We start from the raw sequence: 14,090 nt of genomic DNA, 5'->3' as shown, positions 1-14,090 counted from the left end.
TCACGGCGCAGTTTTCTTTATTTATTTTATTATATATTTTTAAATTAAATAATTTCAAATAACAAACAGGCATTAACACATTATCATTATTAACCCTTTTGTGCCCACATTTCCTGAATGGTTTCATGAATATAGTCGTGTTAATAGTGTCCAACATGTTCTGCATTTATTTTCCACAGGTTTTTGTTTTTTTTCTTGAAACGATTTCGACTATAGTTGCCGGTGGGGTTATTAAACACATTAACAATAAGACCAAGCAGCATATCGTAAACAACATAATAATAACGTCAATAAATACAAATTATGAAAAGCAAATTATAACAAAATGTATATTGCCTGTAATTTAGAGAGTTTTAAGGCACTCCTTTTAATTGTTTTAAGGATTGAAATAATTTTTTTAAATAATATATTGAGAGATGAGCAGCGGAGCCACAGTCGACATTATACAACTGACACTTTTGTGTGAGTGTGTATGTGTGTGTGTCCACCAGAGGGCAGCATCCGCTCAGTCTCCTCATGCGAGTGTGTGTGTGTGTGTGTCCACCAGAGGGCAGCATCCGCTCAGTCTCCTCATGCGAGAGTGTGTGTGTGTGTGTGTGTCCACCAGAGGGCAGCATCCGCTCAGTCTCCTCATGCGAGTGTGTGTGTGTGTGTGTGTGTGTGTCCACCAGAGGGCAGCATCCGCTCAGTCTCCTCATGCGAGTGTGTGTGTGTGTGTGTGTGTGTCCACCAGAGGGCAGCATCCGCTCAGTCTCCTCATGCGAGTGTGTGTGTGTGTGTGTGTGTCCACCAGAGGGCAGCATCCGCTCAGTCTCCTCATGCGAGTGTGTGTGTGTGTGTGTGTGTCCACCAGAGGGCAGCATCCGCTCAGTCTCCTCATGCTAGTGTGTGTGTGTGTGTGTGTGTGTGTGTGTGTGTGTCCACCAGAGGGCAGCATCCGCTCAGTCTCCTCATGCGAGTGTGTGTGTGTGTGTGTGTGTGTGTCCACCAGAGGGCAGCATCCGCTCAGTCTCCTCATGCTAGTGTGTGTGTGTGTGTGTGTGTGTCCACCAGAGGGCAGCATCCGCTCAGTCTCCTCATTCGAGAGTGTGTGTGTGTGTGTGTGTCCACCAGAGGGCAGCATCCGCTCAGTCTCCTCATGCTAGTGTGTGTGTGTGTGTGTGTGTGTGTCCACCAGAGGGCAGCATCCGCTCAGTCTCCTCATGCTAGTGTGTGTGTGTGTGTGTGTGTGTGTGTGTGTGTGTCCACCAGAGGGCAGCATCCGCTCAGTCTCCTCATTCGAGAGTGTGTGTGTGTGTGTGTGTGTGTGTCCACCAGAGGGCAGCATCCGCTCAGTCTCCTCATTCGAGAGAGTGTGTGTGTGTGTGTGTGTGTGTCCACCAGAGGGCAGCATCCGCTCAGTCTCCTCATTCGAGAGTGTGTGTGTGTGTGTGTGTGTGTGTCCACCAGAGGGCAGCATCCGCTCAGTCTCCTCATGATGTGATGATGTGGCGTTTGGGCCGGTGTTTGGGTCTGGCTGGTTGTTAGCATAAACTGATAGCAAACAATCGCAACTCCACAATCAGGCCCAGGGCTCTGGTGGCCCTCGAGGTGTCGCCTGTACGGGCCCCGGGGACCCGGCCGCGCCTGGAGCGCTGTGGGGGCAGGATGCCTTTAATTCACACACTCTTCCCATCATGCACTATAATTGAGGAATCTCAAACTGATCTCACAAAAAAGAACATCTTTGGTTTGTGATTTTTGGAGCTGCGACTCAATAATGAAGAAGAACGAAATCCTCCTCCTGAATAACAGCTTCTCTTATTACTGTCACTGTTACTCACATTAGCTGAGCGGCTCATTCCGAAGCCTACACACACACACACACACACACACACACACACACACACACTCACTCTCTCTCTCTCTCTCTCTCACACACACACTCACTCTCTCTCTCTCTCTCTCTCTCATACACACACTCACTCTCTCTCTCTCTCTCTCTCTCTCTCATACACACACTCACTCTCTCTCTCTCTCTCTCTCACACACACACACACACACACACACACACACACACTCACGCACTCTCTCTCTCACACACACACATACTCTCACTCACTCTCTCACTCTCTCTCTCTCACACACACACACACACACACACACACACACTCACGCACTCTCTCTCTCACACACACACATACTCTCACTCACTCTCTCTCTCTCTCACACACACACACACACACACACACACACACACACACACACACACACACACACACACACACACACACATTCTCTCTCACACACACACACACACACAGTGTTTATTGCTGCTGTTTAGTTGCTTTATCCGAATGGTCTGTAACACACACACACACACCTTATCTTGAGTGTGTTTTCATAACAACAGAGCACAGAAAGGAGGATGAGTTGATCATTTTGGAAGCACTGACTCGTTCGTTCCTCTGCAGAGACGGACAGATAAAGACACGAGAGCCGATGATCAATAACTGTCAATCATCCATTCCCAAACAAAGACGTTTCTCCAACCGTTTCGCACATTTCACCTGTTTTCAAGATTCCTGTGAAACTCTACTCAAAAATTACTAATTTTGCACAGGAAAACACAAACACACAATATAATTAACTCAAGTGTCACACTGTGAACTCAAATAACACACACTTATCATGTGTAAACATAAGCAGCAAAACTGATGACGCTCCAATCAGAATCTCAGGATTCGGCCGAAGATGCTGAATTATTATTATTTTTTACTGTACTATAATTACTGTACTGCATACCAAGTTCATATTAAATTCTTTGGTATTTGACCTTTTATTTTCTAACGCTTTTCATCTACTGAAAAATCTCTTTAAAGAATGAATGAAAATAAACTTTTCTTAAAGATTATGGAGAATTGTGTCATGAATTGTGTGTTAGCAGCAATCAAGGAAAACTCAATAATCTTCTACCTTTGATACGGTTTCTATGATGTGAGTCCTGAGGAAAAAACACAGTCATAATGTTTTATGGGTGTTTTCTCAACTGCACTGATATGGTCGTGATGAAAACATTGGGTTACGAAACCCGACGGGACCTTTTCCTCTCGACGTCAGTGACGGCCAGGCGTATCCCAGAAGCCCCTGCTGTGCGGACGATACGTGACTGAATTCTGTTCTCAGAGGCTCAATGTTCCTGCTGTATTGATTTTGTTGGCACATTATTAATACGGCCGTCCAATGGGAGCGAATGACACACACGTTACGCAACTCAACATTTGGCACAAGAGTGTACGAAGAAAACACTTTCCCAGCACACGAGAGAACCGAGTCACACTGGATCAGAAGCGTCCGGACTCAGATCAATTCAAAGCAGCTTCGGTCATAATAAAGCCAATAAATGATGCAAACTTCATCAAATATGAGACAGAAGACAATAGAGAATTATTCAGCTCAAGTTTTGTTCTCGTTTGTGTCAGTGCAGTCAGATCAATAACCAGCAAGCAATTTTGCGTTTAAAAGACGTCTAATATCCGTCCAAACACAGCCCTGATGTCTATCGGGTCTATAGTTAACCTACTCATAGCCGGACTATATCGGGTCTATAGTTAATCTACTCATAGCCGGACTATATCGGGTCTATAGTTAACCTACTCATAGCCGGACTATATCGGGTCTATAGTTAATCTACTCATAGCCGGACTATATCGGGTCTATAGTTAACTTACTCATAGCTGGACTATATCGGGTCTATAGTTAACCTACTCATAGCTGGACTATATCGGGTCTATAGTTAACCTACTCATAGCCGGACTATATCGGGTCTATAGTTAATCTACTCATAGCCGGACTATATCGGGTCTATAGTTAACCTACTCATAGCCGGACTATATCGGGTCTATAGTTAACCAACTCATAGCCGGACTATATCGGGTCTACAGTTAACCTACTCATAGCAGGACTATATCGGGTCTATAGTTAACTTACTCATAGCTGGACTATATCGGGTCTATAGTTAACCTACTCATAGCCGGACTATATCGGGTCTATAGTTAACTTACTCATAGCCGGACAATATCGGGTCTATAGTTAACTTACTCATAGCCGGACTATATCGGGTCTATAGTTAACTTACTCATAGCCGGACAATATCGGGTCTATAGTTAACCTACTCATAGCCGGACTATATCGGGTCTATAGTTAATCTACTCATAGCTGGACTATATCGGGTCTATAGTTAACCTACTCATAGCCGGACTATATCGGGTCTATAGTTAATCTACTCATAGCTGGACTATATCGGGTCTATAGTTAACCTACTCATAGCCGGACTATATCGGGTCTATAGTTAATCTACTCATAGCTGGACTATATCGGGTCTATAGTTAACCTACTCATAGCCGAACAATATCAGGTCTACAGTTAACCTACTCATAGCCGGACTATATCGGGTCTATAGTTAATCTACTCATAGCTGGACTATATCGGGTCTATAGTTAACCTACTCATAGCCGGACAATATCGGGTCTATAGTTAACCTACTCATAGCCGGACTATATCGGGTCTATAGTTAACTTACTCATAGCCGGACTATATCGGGTCTATAGTTAACCTACTCATAGCCGGACTATATCGGGTCTATAGTTAACTTACTCATAGCCGGACAATATCGGGTCTATAGTTAACCTACTCATAGCCGGACTATATCGGGTCTATAGTTAACTTACTCATAGCCGGACTATATCGGGTCTATAGTTAACCTACTCATAGCCGGACTATATCGGGTCTATAGTTAACTTACTCATAGCTGGACTATATCGGGTCTATAGTTAACCTATTCATAGCTGGACTATATCGGGTCTATAGTTAACTTACTCATAGCCGGACTATATCGGGTCTATAGTTAATCTACTCATAGCCGGACGATATCGGGTCTATAGTTAACTTACTCATAGCCGGACTATATCGGGTCTATAGTTAACTTACTCATAGCCGGACTATATCGGGTCTATAGTTAACCTACTCATAGCTGGACTATATCGGGTCTATAGTTAACCTACTCATAGCCGGACAATATCGGGTCTATAGTTAACTTACTCATAGCTGGACTATATCGGGTCTATAGTTAACCTACTCATAGCTGGACTATATCGGGTCTATAGTTAACCTACTCATAGCTGGACTATATCGGGTCTATAGTTAACCTACTCATAGCCGGACTATATCGGGTCTATAGTTAACCTACTCATAGCTGGACTATATCGGGTCTATAGTTAACCTACTCATAGCTGGACTATATCGGGTCTATAGTTAACCTACTCATAGCCGGACTATATCGGGTCTATAGTTAACCTACTCATAGCCGGACTATATCGGGTCTACAGTTAACCTACTCATAGCCGGACTATATCGGGTCCATAGTTAACCTACTCATAGCTGGACTATATCGGGTCTATAGTTAACCTACTCATAGCTGGACTATATCGGGTCTATAGTTAACCTACTCATAGCTGGACTATTTCGGGTCTACAGTTAACCTACTCATAGCCGGACTATATCGGGTCTATAGTTAACCTACTCACAGCTGGACTATATCGGGTCTATAGTTAACCTACTCATAGCCGGACTATATCGGGTCTATGGTTAATCTACTCATAGCCGGACTATATCGGGTCTATAGTTAACCTACTCATAGCTGGACTATATCGGGTCTAATAGTTAACCTACTCATAGCTGGACTATTTCGGGTCTACAGTTAACCTACTCATAGCCGGACTATATCGGGTCTATAGTTAACCTACTCATAGCCGGACTATATCGGGTCTATAGTTAACTTACTCATAGCCGGACTATATCGGGTCTATAGTTAACCTACTCATAGCCGGACTATATCGGGTCTATAGTTAACCTACTCATAGCCGGACTATATCGGGTCTATAGTTAACCAACTCATAGCCGGACTATATCGGGTCTACAGTTAACCTACTCATAGCTGGACTATATCGGGTCTACAGTTAACCAACTCATAGCCGGACTATATCGGGTCTATAGTTAACCTACTCATAGCCGGACTATATCGAGGCTATAGTTAACCAACTCATAGCTGGACTATATCGGGTCTATAGTTAACCTACTCATAGCTGGACTATATCGGGTCTACAGTTAACCTACTCATAGCTGGACTATATCGGGTCTACAGTTAACTTACTCATAGCCGGACTATATCGGGTCTACAGTTAACCTACTCATAGCTGGACTATATCGGGTCTATAGTTAACCTACTCATTGCTGGACTATATCGGGTCTATAGAAAATGGCGTTCGTCAGCTCCAGTTTGTATCCAGCCTCTCACGGAGACTTCAGATGCTCCAATCACAAAGCCTATGAAGTGACGACTCAACACGGGCGATATGGACTCTCTATGGTGGACGGCACTGATCCTCAACAACTCGTCTTAAGACCGGCGTGCATACTTGGACTTCCAAAAAATACTCTAAATGTTCCGATCCAATCTGACTTGTAATGCTGCCCGAATCATGCACTGTTCCTTCGTTGGCCAGAGGAGAACTGGCCCCCCGACTGAGTCTGGTTTCTCCCAAGGTTTTTTTCTCCATTCTGTCACCTGATGGAGTTTTGGTTCCTTGCCACTGTTGCCTTGGCTTTTGGCTTGCTTAGTTGGGGACATGCGGTTGGGTTGCGGAGAGTTTGGGTTGCGGAGAGTTGTGAGATTATGGTTTTCTAACACCTACTCCCGTGTAATGGAAATCATTATGAACATCAGCTATGCTAATTATTTCCCATCTGCCTTTCTGCTGTTATCTCGGGACGCTTGTCCCGAGAAAAATGGCGTTCGTAGGCTCCAGTTTGGTATCCTGCCTCTCACGGGGATTTCGGATGCCTCAACGCCTGTGATGAGAAGGCCAACGCCTGTGAAGAGACGACTCAACGCCTGCGAAGAGACGACTCAACGCCGGCGATATGTTATCCCCTAAATATTACATGATTAACTAAATGTATTTTTTCCAGGTACTCTCTGATATGCACTTACTGTAAAGCTTCTTTAAAACCCTATGATTGTTAGCCAGAGGAGAACTGGCCCCTGACTAGCCTGGGTTCTCCCAAGGTTTTTTTCTCCATCCAATCTGATGGAGTTTTGGTTCCTTGCCACTGTCGCCTTGCTTTTGGCTTGCTTAGTTGGGGATATTTAATATTCAACAATATTATTGAACTGTGTTGTACTACTTTCATGTTATCACTGTGAAGCTGCTTTGATGCAATCTGTATTGTGAAAAGCGCTATATAAATAAATGTGACTTGACTTGACTTGACATTTAACATTTAATATTCAATAATATTATTGATCTGCCTTACTTAAGGTGGACGTTGACGCAATTTCTTTTAGAAACAAACTTTGTTATATTGTTTTCATGTTATCACTGTGAAGCGCTTTGATACAATCTGTATTGTAAAAAGCGCTATATAAATAAAGGTGACTTGACTTGACTTGACTATAGTTAACCTACTCATAGCCGGACTATATCGGGTCTACAGTTAACCTACTCATAGCTGGACTATATCGGGTCTATAGTTAACCTACTCATAGCTGGACTATATCAGGTCTATAGTTAACCTACTCATAGCTGGACTATATCGGGTCTATAGTTAACCTACTCATAGCTGGACTATATCGGGTCTATAGTTAACCTACTCATAGCTGGACTATATCGGGTCTATAGTTAACCTACTCATTGCTGGACTATATCGGGTCTATAGTTAACCTACTCATAGCTGGACTATATCGGGTCTACAGTTAACCTACTCATAGCTGGACTATATCGGGTCTACAGTTAACCTACTCATAGCTGGACTATATCGGGTCTATAGTTAACCTACTCATAGCTGGACTATATCGGGTCTATAGTTAACCTACTCATAGCTGGACTATATCGGGTCTATAGTTAACCTACTCATAGCTGGACTATATCGGGTCTATAGTTAACCTACTCAAAGCTGGACTATATCGGGTCTATAGTTAACCTACTCATAGCTGGACTATATCGGGTCTACAGTTAACCTACTCATAGCCGGACTATATCGGGTCTATAGTTAACCTACTCATAGCTGGACTATATCGGGTCTACAGTTAACCTACTCATAGCTGGACTATATCGGGTCTACAGTTAACCTACTCATAGCTGGACTATATCGGGTCTACAGTTAACCTACTCATAGCCGGACTATATCGGGTCTATAGTTAACCTACTCATAGCTGGACTATATCGGGTCTATAGTTAACCTACTCATAGCTGGACTATATCGGGTCTATAGTTAACCTACTCATAGCTGGACTATATCGGGTCTATAGTTAACCTACTCATAGCTGGACTATATCGGGTCTACAGTTAACCTACTCATTGCTGGACTATATCGGGTCTACAGTTAACCTACTCATAGCTGGACTATATCGGGTCTACAGTTAACTTACTCAGAGCCGGACTATATCGGGTCTACAGTTAACCTACTCATTGCTGGACTATATCGGGTCTACAGTTAACCTACTCATAGCTGGACTATATCGGGTCTGTAGTTAACCTACTCATAGCCGGACTTTATCGGGTCTACAGTTAACCTACTCATAGCTGGACTACATCGGGTCTATAGTTAACCTACTCATAGCCGGACTATATCGGGTCTATAGTTAACCTACTCATGGCTGGACTATATCGGGTCTATTGTTAATCTACTCATAGCCGGACTATATCGGGTCTATAGTTAATCTACTCATAGCCGGACTATATCGGGTCTATAGTTAACCTACTCATAGCCGGACTATATCGGGTCTATAGTTAACCTACTCATAGCTGGACTATATCGGGTCTATAGTTAATCTACTCATAGCCGGACTATATCGGGTCTATAGTTAACCTACTCATAGCTGGACTATATCGGGTCTATAGTTAACGTACTCATAGCTGGACTATATCGGGTCTATTGTTAATCTACTCATAGCCGGACTATATCGGGTCTATAGTTAACCTACTCATAGCTGGACTATATCGGGTCTATAGTTAATCTACTCATAGCCGGACTATATCGGGTCTATAGTTAACCTACTCATAGCTGGACTATATCGGGTCTATAGTTAACCTACTCATGGCTGGACTATATCGGGTCTATTGTTAATCTACTCATAGCTGGACTATATCGGGTCTATAGTTAACCTACTCATAGCTGGACTATATCGGGTCTATAGTTAACGTACTCATAGCTGGACTATATCGGGTCTATTGTTAATCTACTCATAGCCGGACTATATCGGGTCTATAGTTAACCTACTCATAGCTGGACTATATCGGGTCTATAGTTAATCTACTCATAGCTGGACTATATCGGGTCTATAGTTAACCTACTCATAGCTGGACTATATCGGGTCTATAGTTAACGTACTCATAGCTGGACTATATCGGGTCTATTGTTAATCTACTCATAGCCGGACTATATCGGGTCTATAGTTAACCTACTCATAGCTGGACTATATCGGGTCTATAGTTAATCTACTCATAGCCGGACTATATCGGGTCTATAGTTAACCTACTCATAGCCGGACTATATCGGGTCTATAGTTAACCTACTCATAGCCGGACTATATCGGGTCTATAGTTAATCTACTCATAGCCGGACTATATCGGGTCTATAGTTAACCTACTCATAGCCGGACTATATCGGGTCTATAGTTAACCTACTCATAGCTGGACTATATCGGGTCTATAGTTAACCTACTCATAGCCGGACTATATCGGGTCTATAGTTAACCTACTCATGGCTGGACTATATCGGGTCTATAGTTAATCTACTCATAGCCGGACTATATCGGGTCTATAGTTAACCTACTCATAGCTGGACTATATCGGGTCTATAGTTAACCTACTCATGGCTGGACTATATCGGGTCTATTGTTAATCTACTCATAGCTGGACTATATCGGGTCTATAGTTAATCTACTCATAGCCGGACTATATCGGGTCTATAGTTAACCTACTCATAGCTGGACTATACCGGGTCTATAGTTAACCGGTGAAATGACGGCTATTGTTTGTTGGGTATTATTACTGGATATTAAGTGTTGTTTAAACCCCTCAACAGGAAGGGAGTGATGCTGTGAATAATAATAGCACTTCAGTTGTTATTGGAATCTGCCCTTGCTTTTCATTGAATGATAATTTTCCTCTGTAGCTTCGAGTTCAGTCCTGAAAATATGATCCAGTATAAGACCTTCTGCAGTGTCAATAAACCCAGACAACAAAAATATGTTCTAAAAATCATGTGCTATAAAAGTTATGAAAATGTTATTTCTCAATATTCTCTGAATAAATAAAAAAAATCATGTTAGGGTTAATGTTAAATGTTTTGGAAAACGTTAAGGGAACATTCCATGGCATCATTCTTCAAACATCATGGGAACATTACTTTTGAACGTACTGAAACAAGTAACAATATTTTAAAAAACGTTAGACAAACGTCCAGCTAAAATGTTTCAGAAACTCCCCATGAACAATGTATTAATAATGTTTTTGTGCTAACATTTAGAGAACATTATTAAAGACCAGATAACTTTGAAAGAACATTCTGTTACTGGAAGAATGTTTGTTCATAACTTTGAGAACATGGACAGAATGTTCCCTGTTCTCCGAGACGAGCTTCAACACGAGCAGCTTTACTTCAGTTCATCAATAACCAGAGGAGTCATAAGAACTCGAGCAGTTGAAGACAAAAAAACCAAAAAAAACACATGTGGCTAAATGTTTTTTTTATTTACTTAAGACAAAAAAGTCATTTCCAGATAAGATTCAGGTCCATTTTAAATAAAAGCTCCAGTTTTGCAAATGCAGAGACTATAGAGATCAATTACTGACAGCAAGATTCATAAAAATAAACTCTTCCATGCAAACGTTCATCTGGAAAGCGAATAAAAAAGCATGTGGAGATTGCAGGCCTGTGATTATCAACACACACACACACACACACACACACACACCGATCGATGGAGAGCAAGTGCTGCGTTTCAGAGCGTTTCAGGACAGCGCTTTCAGAGTGACAAAGGGAAAGACAAATAGTTTCTTCTCATAAATTACAGACTTCCAACAAACAGCTCTCGTCCCGTAACAGCACAAAGAGCGATTACACAGGTCACAGACACACAGGAATGCTGGGAGAATGGCTTCTCCTCCAACAAAGAGCGGATTGACGCGGGGCTCATTCAGCAGCGCTAGCCAGCTGTAAACTAGGCCACGATTAAGCAACTTCAATCACCACCGAGATCCTCTTCTCTTCCCACTGTCCTTTGCCAATCTTAAAAAGTGTTGGATCAAGTTTTAAACATCATTTATGTGGAAATTTGGCCGTGAGTTCCATCGCCGTTCTCGCCGTCTCAGTTGTTTTCCTGTGAAACGGTTGTTTCCTGTAAAAAAACACATAAAAGCGGTCAAACAAAAGCACAAGCTTCTAATTAACAGATAAAGACTTAAAACTTAAAAGCGAGTGAACGACGAGCTCATTGGCGCTTTGCTATCTTATCTTATCACAGGGCTGATGTTGAAACTATTTTGTCCAGACAGCGATTTGGTCAAAGTAAAGTTATGCAAGCTGTGAATGCAGATAAGTTTGGCAGAAGTGGAGCACATGTGGAAGACATTACCCTGCGGGAACAGACGTTACGTCACGGAGCGTTCAGGGCTTTACACACTCCGACTGAAGACACACAACACCACTCCTAATACACTGATAACAGCTTATCTTCAGATAAATACATATTAACTTTCCAGCCAGAGACTCTTTAAAAGGGTTCCAGTTCATTCAGATGCACCTGATTGATCTTTTCGGATCGTTCGAGGCTTGTTTCTTAAAAGGTCATGAAACCCCAAAACACCTTTTTTGAGATGTGATCTAATATTTTCAGGCTGCACATCAATGAAAACACTAAAAGGACTCATAAACTGTACCAATAAGTGGACATTTTTTTATTTTCGCGTTTTTATGAGCAATTTCGTTCTTCCGGGTTAAAAAGCAAAGTCAAAGCACCGTCAGGGAATGTGAGGTAGAAGCGTGCCTTCGGAGCGTGTGATTGGCTGAAGTGAGGTAGAAGCGAGGCTTCGGAGCGTGTGATTGGCTGAATGTGAGGTAGAAGCGAGGCTTCGGAGCGTGTGATTGGCTGAATGTGAGGTAGAAGCGTGCCTTCGGAGCGTGTGATTGGCTGAATGTGAGGTAGAAGCGAGGCTTCGGAGCGTGTGATTGGCTGAATGTGAGGTAGAAGCGAGGCTTCGGAGCGTGTGATTGGCTGAATGTGAGGTAGAAGTGTGCCTTCGGAGCGTGTGATTGGCTGAATGTGAGGTAGAAGCGAGGCTTCGGAGCGTGTGATTGGCTGAATGTGAGGTAGAAGCGAGGCTTCGGAGTGTGTGATTGGCTGAATGTGAGGTAGAAGCGAGGCTTCGGAGTGTGTGATTGGCTGAATGTGAGGTAGAAGCGAGGCTTCGGAGCGTGTGATTGGCTGAATGTGAGGTAGAAGCGAGGCTTTGGAGTGTGTGATTGGCTGAATGTGAGGTAGAAGCGTGCCTTCGGAGCGTGTGATTGGCTGAAGTGAGGTAGAAGCGAGGCTTCGGAGCGTGTGATTGGCTGAATGTGAGGTAGAAGCGAGGCTTCGGAGCGTGTGATTGGCTGAATGTGAGGTAGAAGCGTGCCTTCGGAGCGTGTGATTGGCTGAATGTGAGGTAGAAGCGAGGCTTCGGAGCGTGTGATTGGCTGAATGTGAGGTAGAAGCGAGGCTTCGGAGCGTGTGATTGGCTGAATGTGAGGTAGAAGCGTGCCTATCGGAGCGTGTGATTGGCTGAATGTGAGGTAGAAGCGAGGCTTCGGAGCGTGTGATTGGCTGAATGTGAGGTAGAAGTGTGCCTTCGGAGCATGTGATTGGTTGAATGTGAGGTAGAAGCGTGCCTTCGGAGCATGTGATTGGCTGAATGTGAGGTAGAAGCGTGCCTTCGGAGTGTGTGATTGGCTGAATGTGAGGTAGAAGCGAGCCTTCGGAGCGTGTGATTGGCTGAATGTGAGGTAGAAGTGTGCCTTCGGAGCATGTGATTGGTTGAATGTGAGGTAGAAGCGTGCCTTTGGAGCATGTGATTGGCTGAATGTGAGGTAGAAGCGTGCCTTCGGAGCTTGTGATTGGCTGAATGTGAGGTAGAAGCGAGCCTTCGGAGCGTGTGATTGGCTGAATGTGAGGTAGAAGCGAGGCTTTGGAGCGTGTGATTGGCTGAATGTGAGGTAGAAGCGAGGCTTCGGAGTGTGTGATTGGCTGAATGTGAGGTAGAAGCGTGCCTTCGGAGCTTGTGATTGGCTGAATGTGAGGTAGAAGCGAGCCTTCGGAGCGTGTGATTGGTTGAATGTGAGGTAGAAGCAAGGCTTTGGAGCGTGTGATTGGCTGAATGTGAGGTAGAAGCGAGGCTTTGGAGCATGTGATTGGCTGAATGTGAGGTAGAAGCGTGCCTTCGGAGCTTGTGATTGGCTGAATGTGAGGTAGAAGCGAGCCTGAGCGTGTGATTGGCTGAATGTGAGGTAGAAGCGAGCCTGAGCGTGTGATTGGCTGAATGTGAGGTAGAGGCGTGCCTTCGGAGTGTGTGATTGGCTGAATGTGAGGTAGAAGCGAGCCGGAGCGTGTGATTGGCTGAATGTGAGGTAGAAGCGAGCCTGAGCGTGTGATTGGCTGAATGTGAGGTAGAGGCGGGCCTTCGGAGTGTGTGATTGGCTGAATGTGAGGTAGAAGCGAGCCGGAGCGTGTGATTGGCTGAATGTGAGGTAGAAGCGAGCCTGAGCGTGTGATTGGCTGAATGTGAGGTAGAGGCGTGCCTTCGGAGTGTGTGATTGGCTGAATGTGAGGTAGAAGCGAGCCGGAGCGTGTGATTGGCTGCAGCACCATTCTACGTCAGCTGACCCCTCGAGCGACTCTCTGCGTTTATTCATGAGAAAGAGCTCGATCTATCCAATCACTGCGCTGTATTACGCATGAGATCATCGCATTACAGGAGAATTCCAACAACATGCGGAGCGTGAGAGCGATAAGT

The 14,090-nt window shown here is 44.0% G+C and overlaps 1 protein-coding gene across 1 annotated transcript in view; it reads right to left on the bottom strand.

Annotated features, from left to right (window-relative positions):
• Positions 1-10,772: 10,772 nt before the first annotated feature.
• LOC130072965 (cysteine dioxygenase type 1) overlaps positions 10,773-14,090 on the bottom strand; it is a 17,867-nt gene continuing 14,549 nt past the window's right edge. The window contains exon 5 of the mRNA XM_056238313.1: positions 10,773-11,440. Within this exon, the coding sequence (XP_056094288.1) occupies positions 11,411-11,440 (30 nt within the window). The 3' untranslated portion in view covers positions 10,773-11,410. The remainder of the gene's footprint in view (positions 11,441-14,090) is intronic.

The sequence above is a fragment of the Rhinichthys klamathensis genome, unplaced genomic scaffold (assembly GCF_029890125.1).
Source record: "Rhinichthys klamathensis goyatoka isolate OS25496 unplaced genomic scaffold, OSU_Roscu_1.1 h1tg000515l_1, whole genome shotgun sequence".
NCBI lineage: Eukaryota > Metazoa > Chordata > Actinopteri > Cypriniformes > Leuciscidae > Rhinichthys > Rhinichthys klamathensis.
The sequence above is the reverse complement of the archived record's forward strand: the minus strand, read 5'-3'. Positions and strand labels throughout refer to the sequence as shown.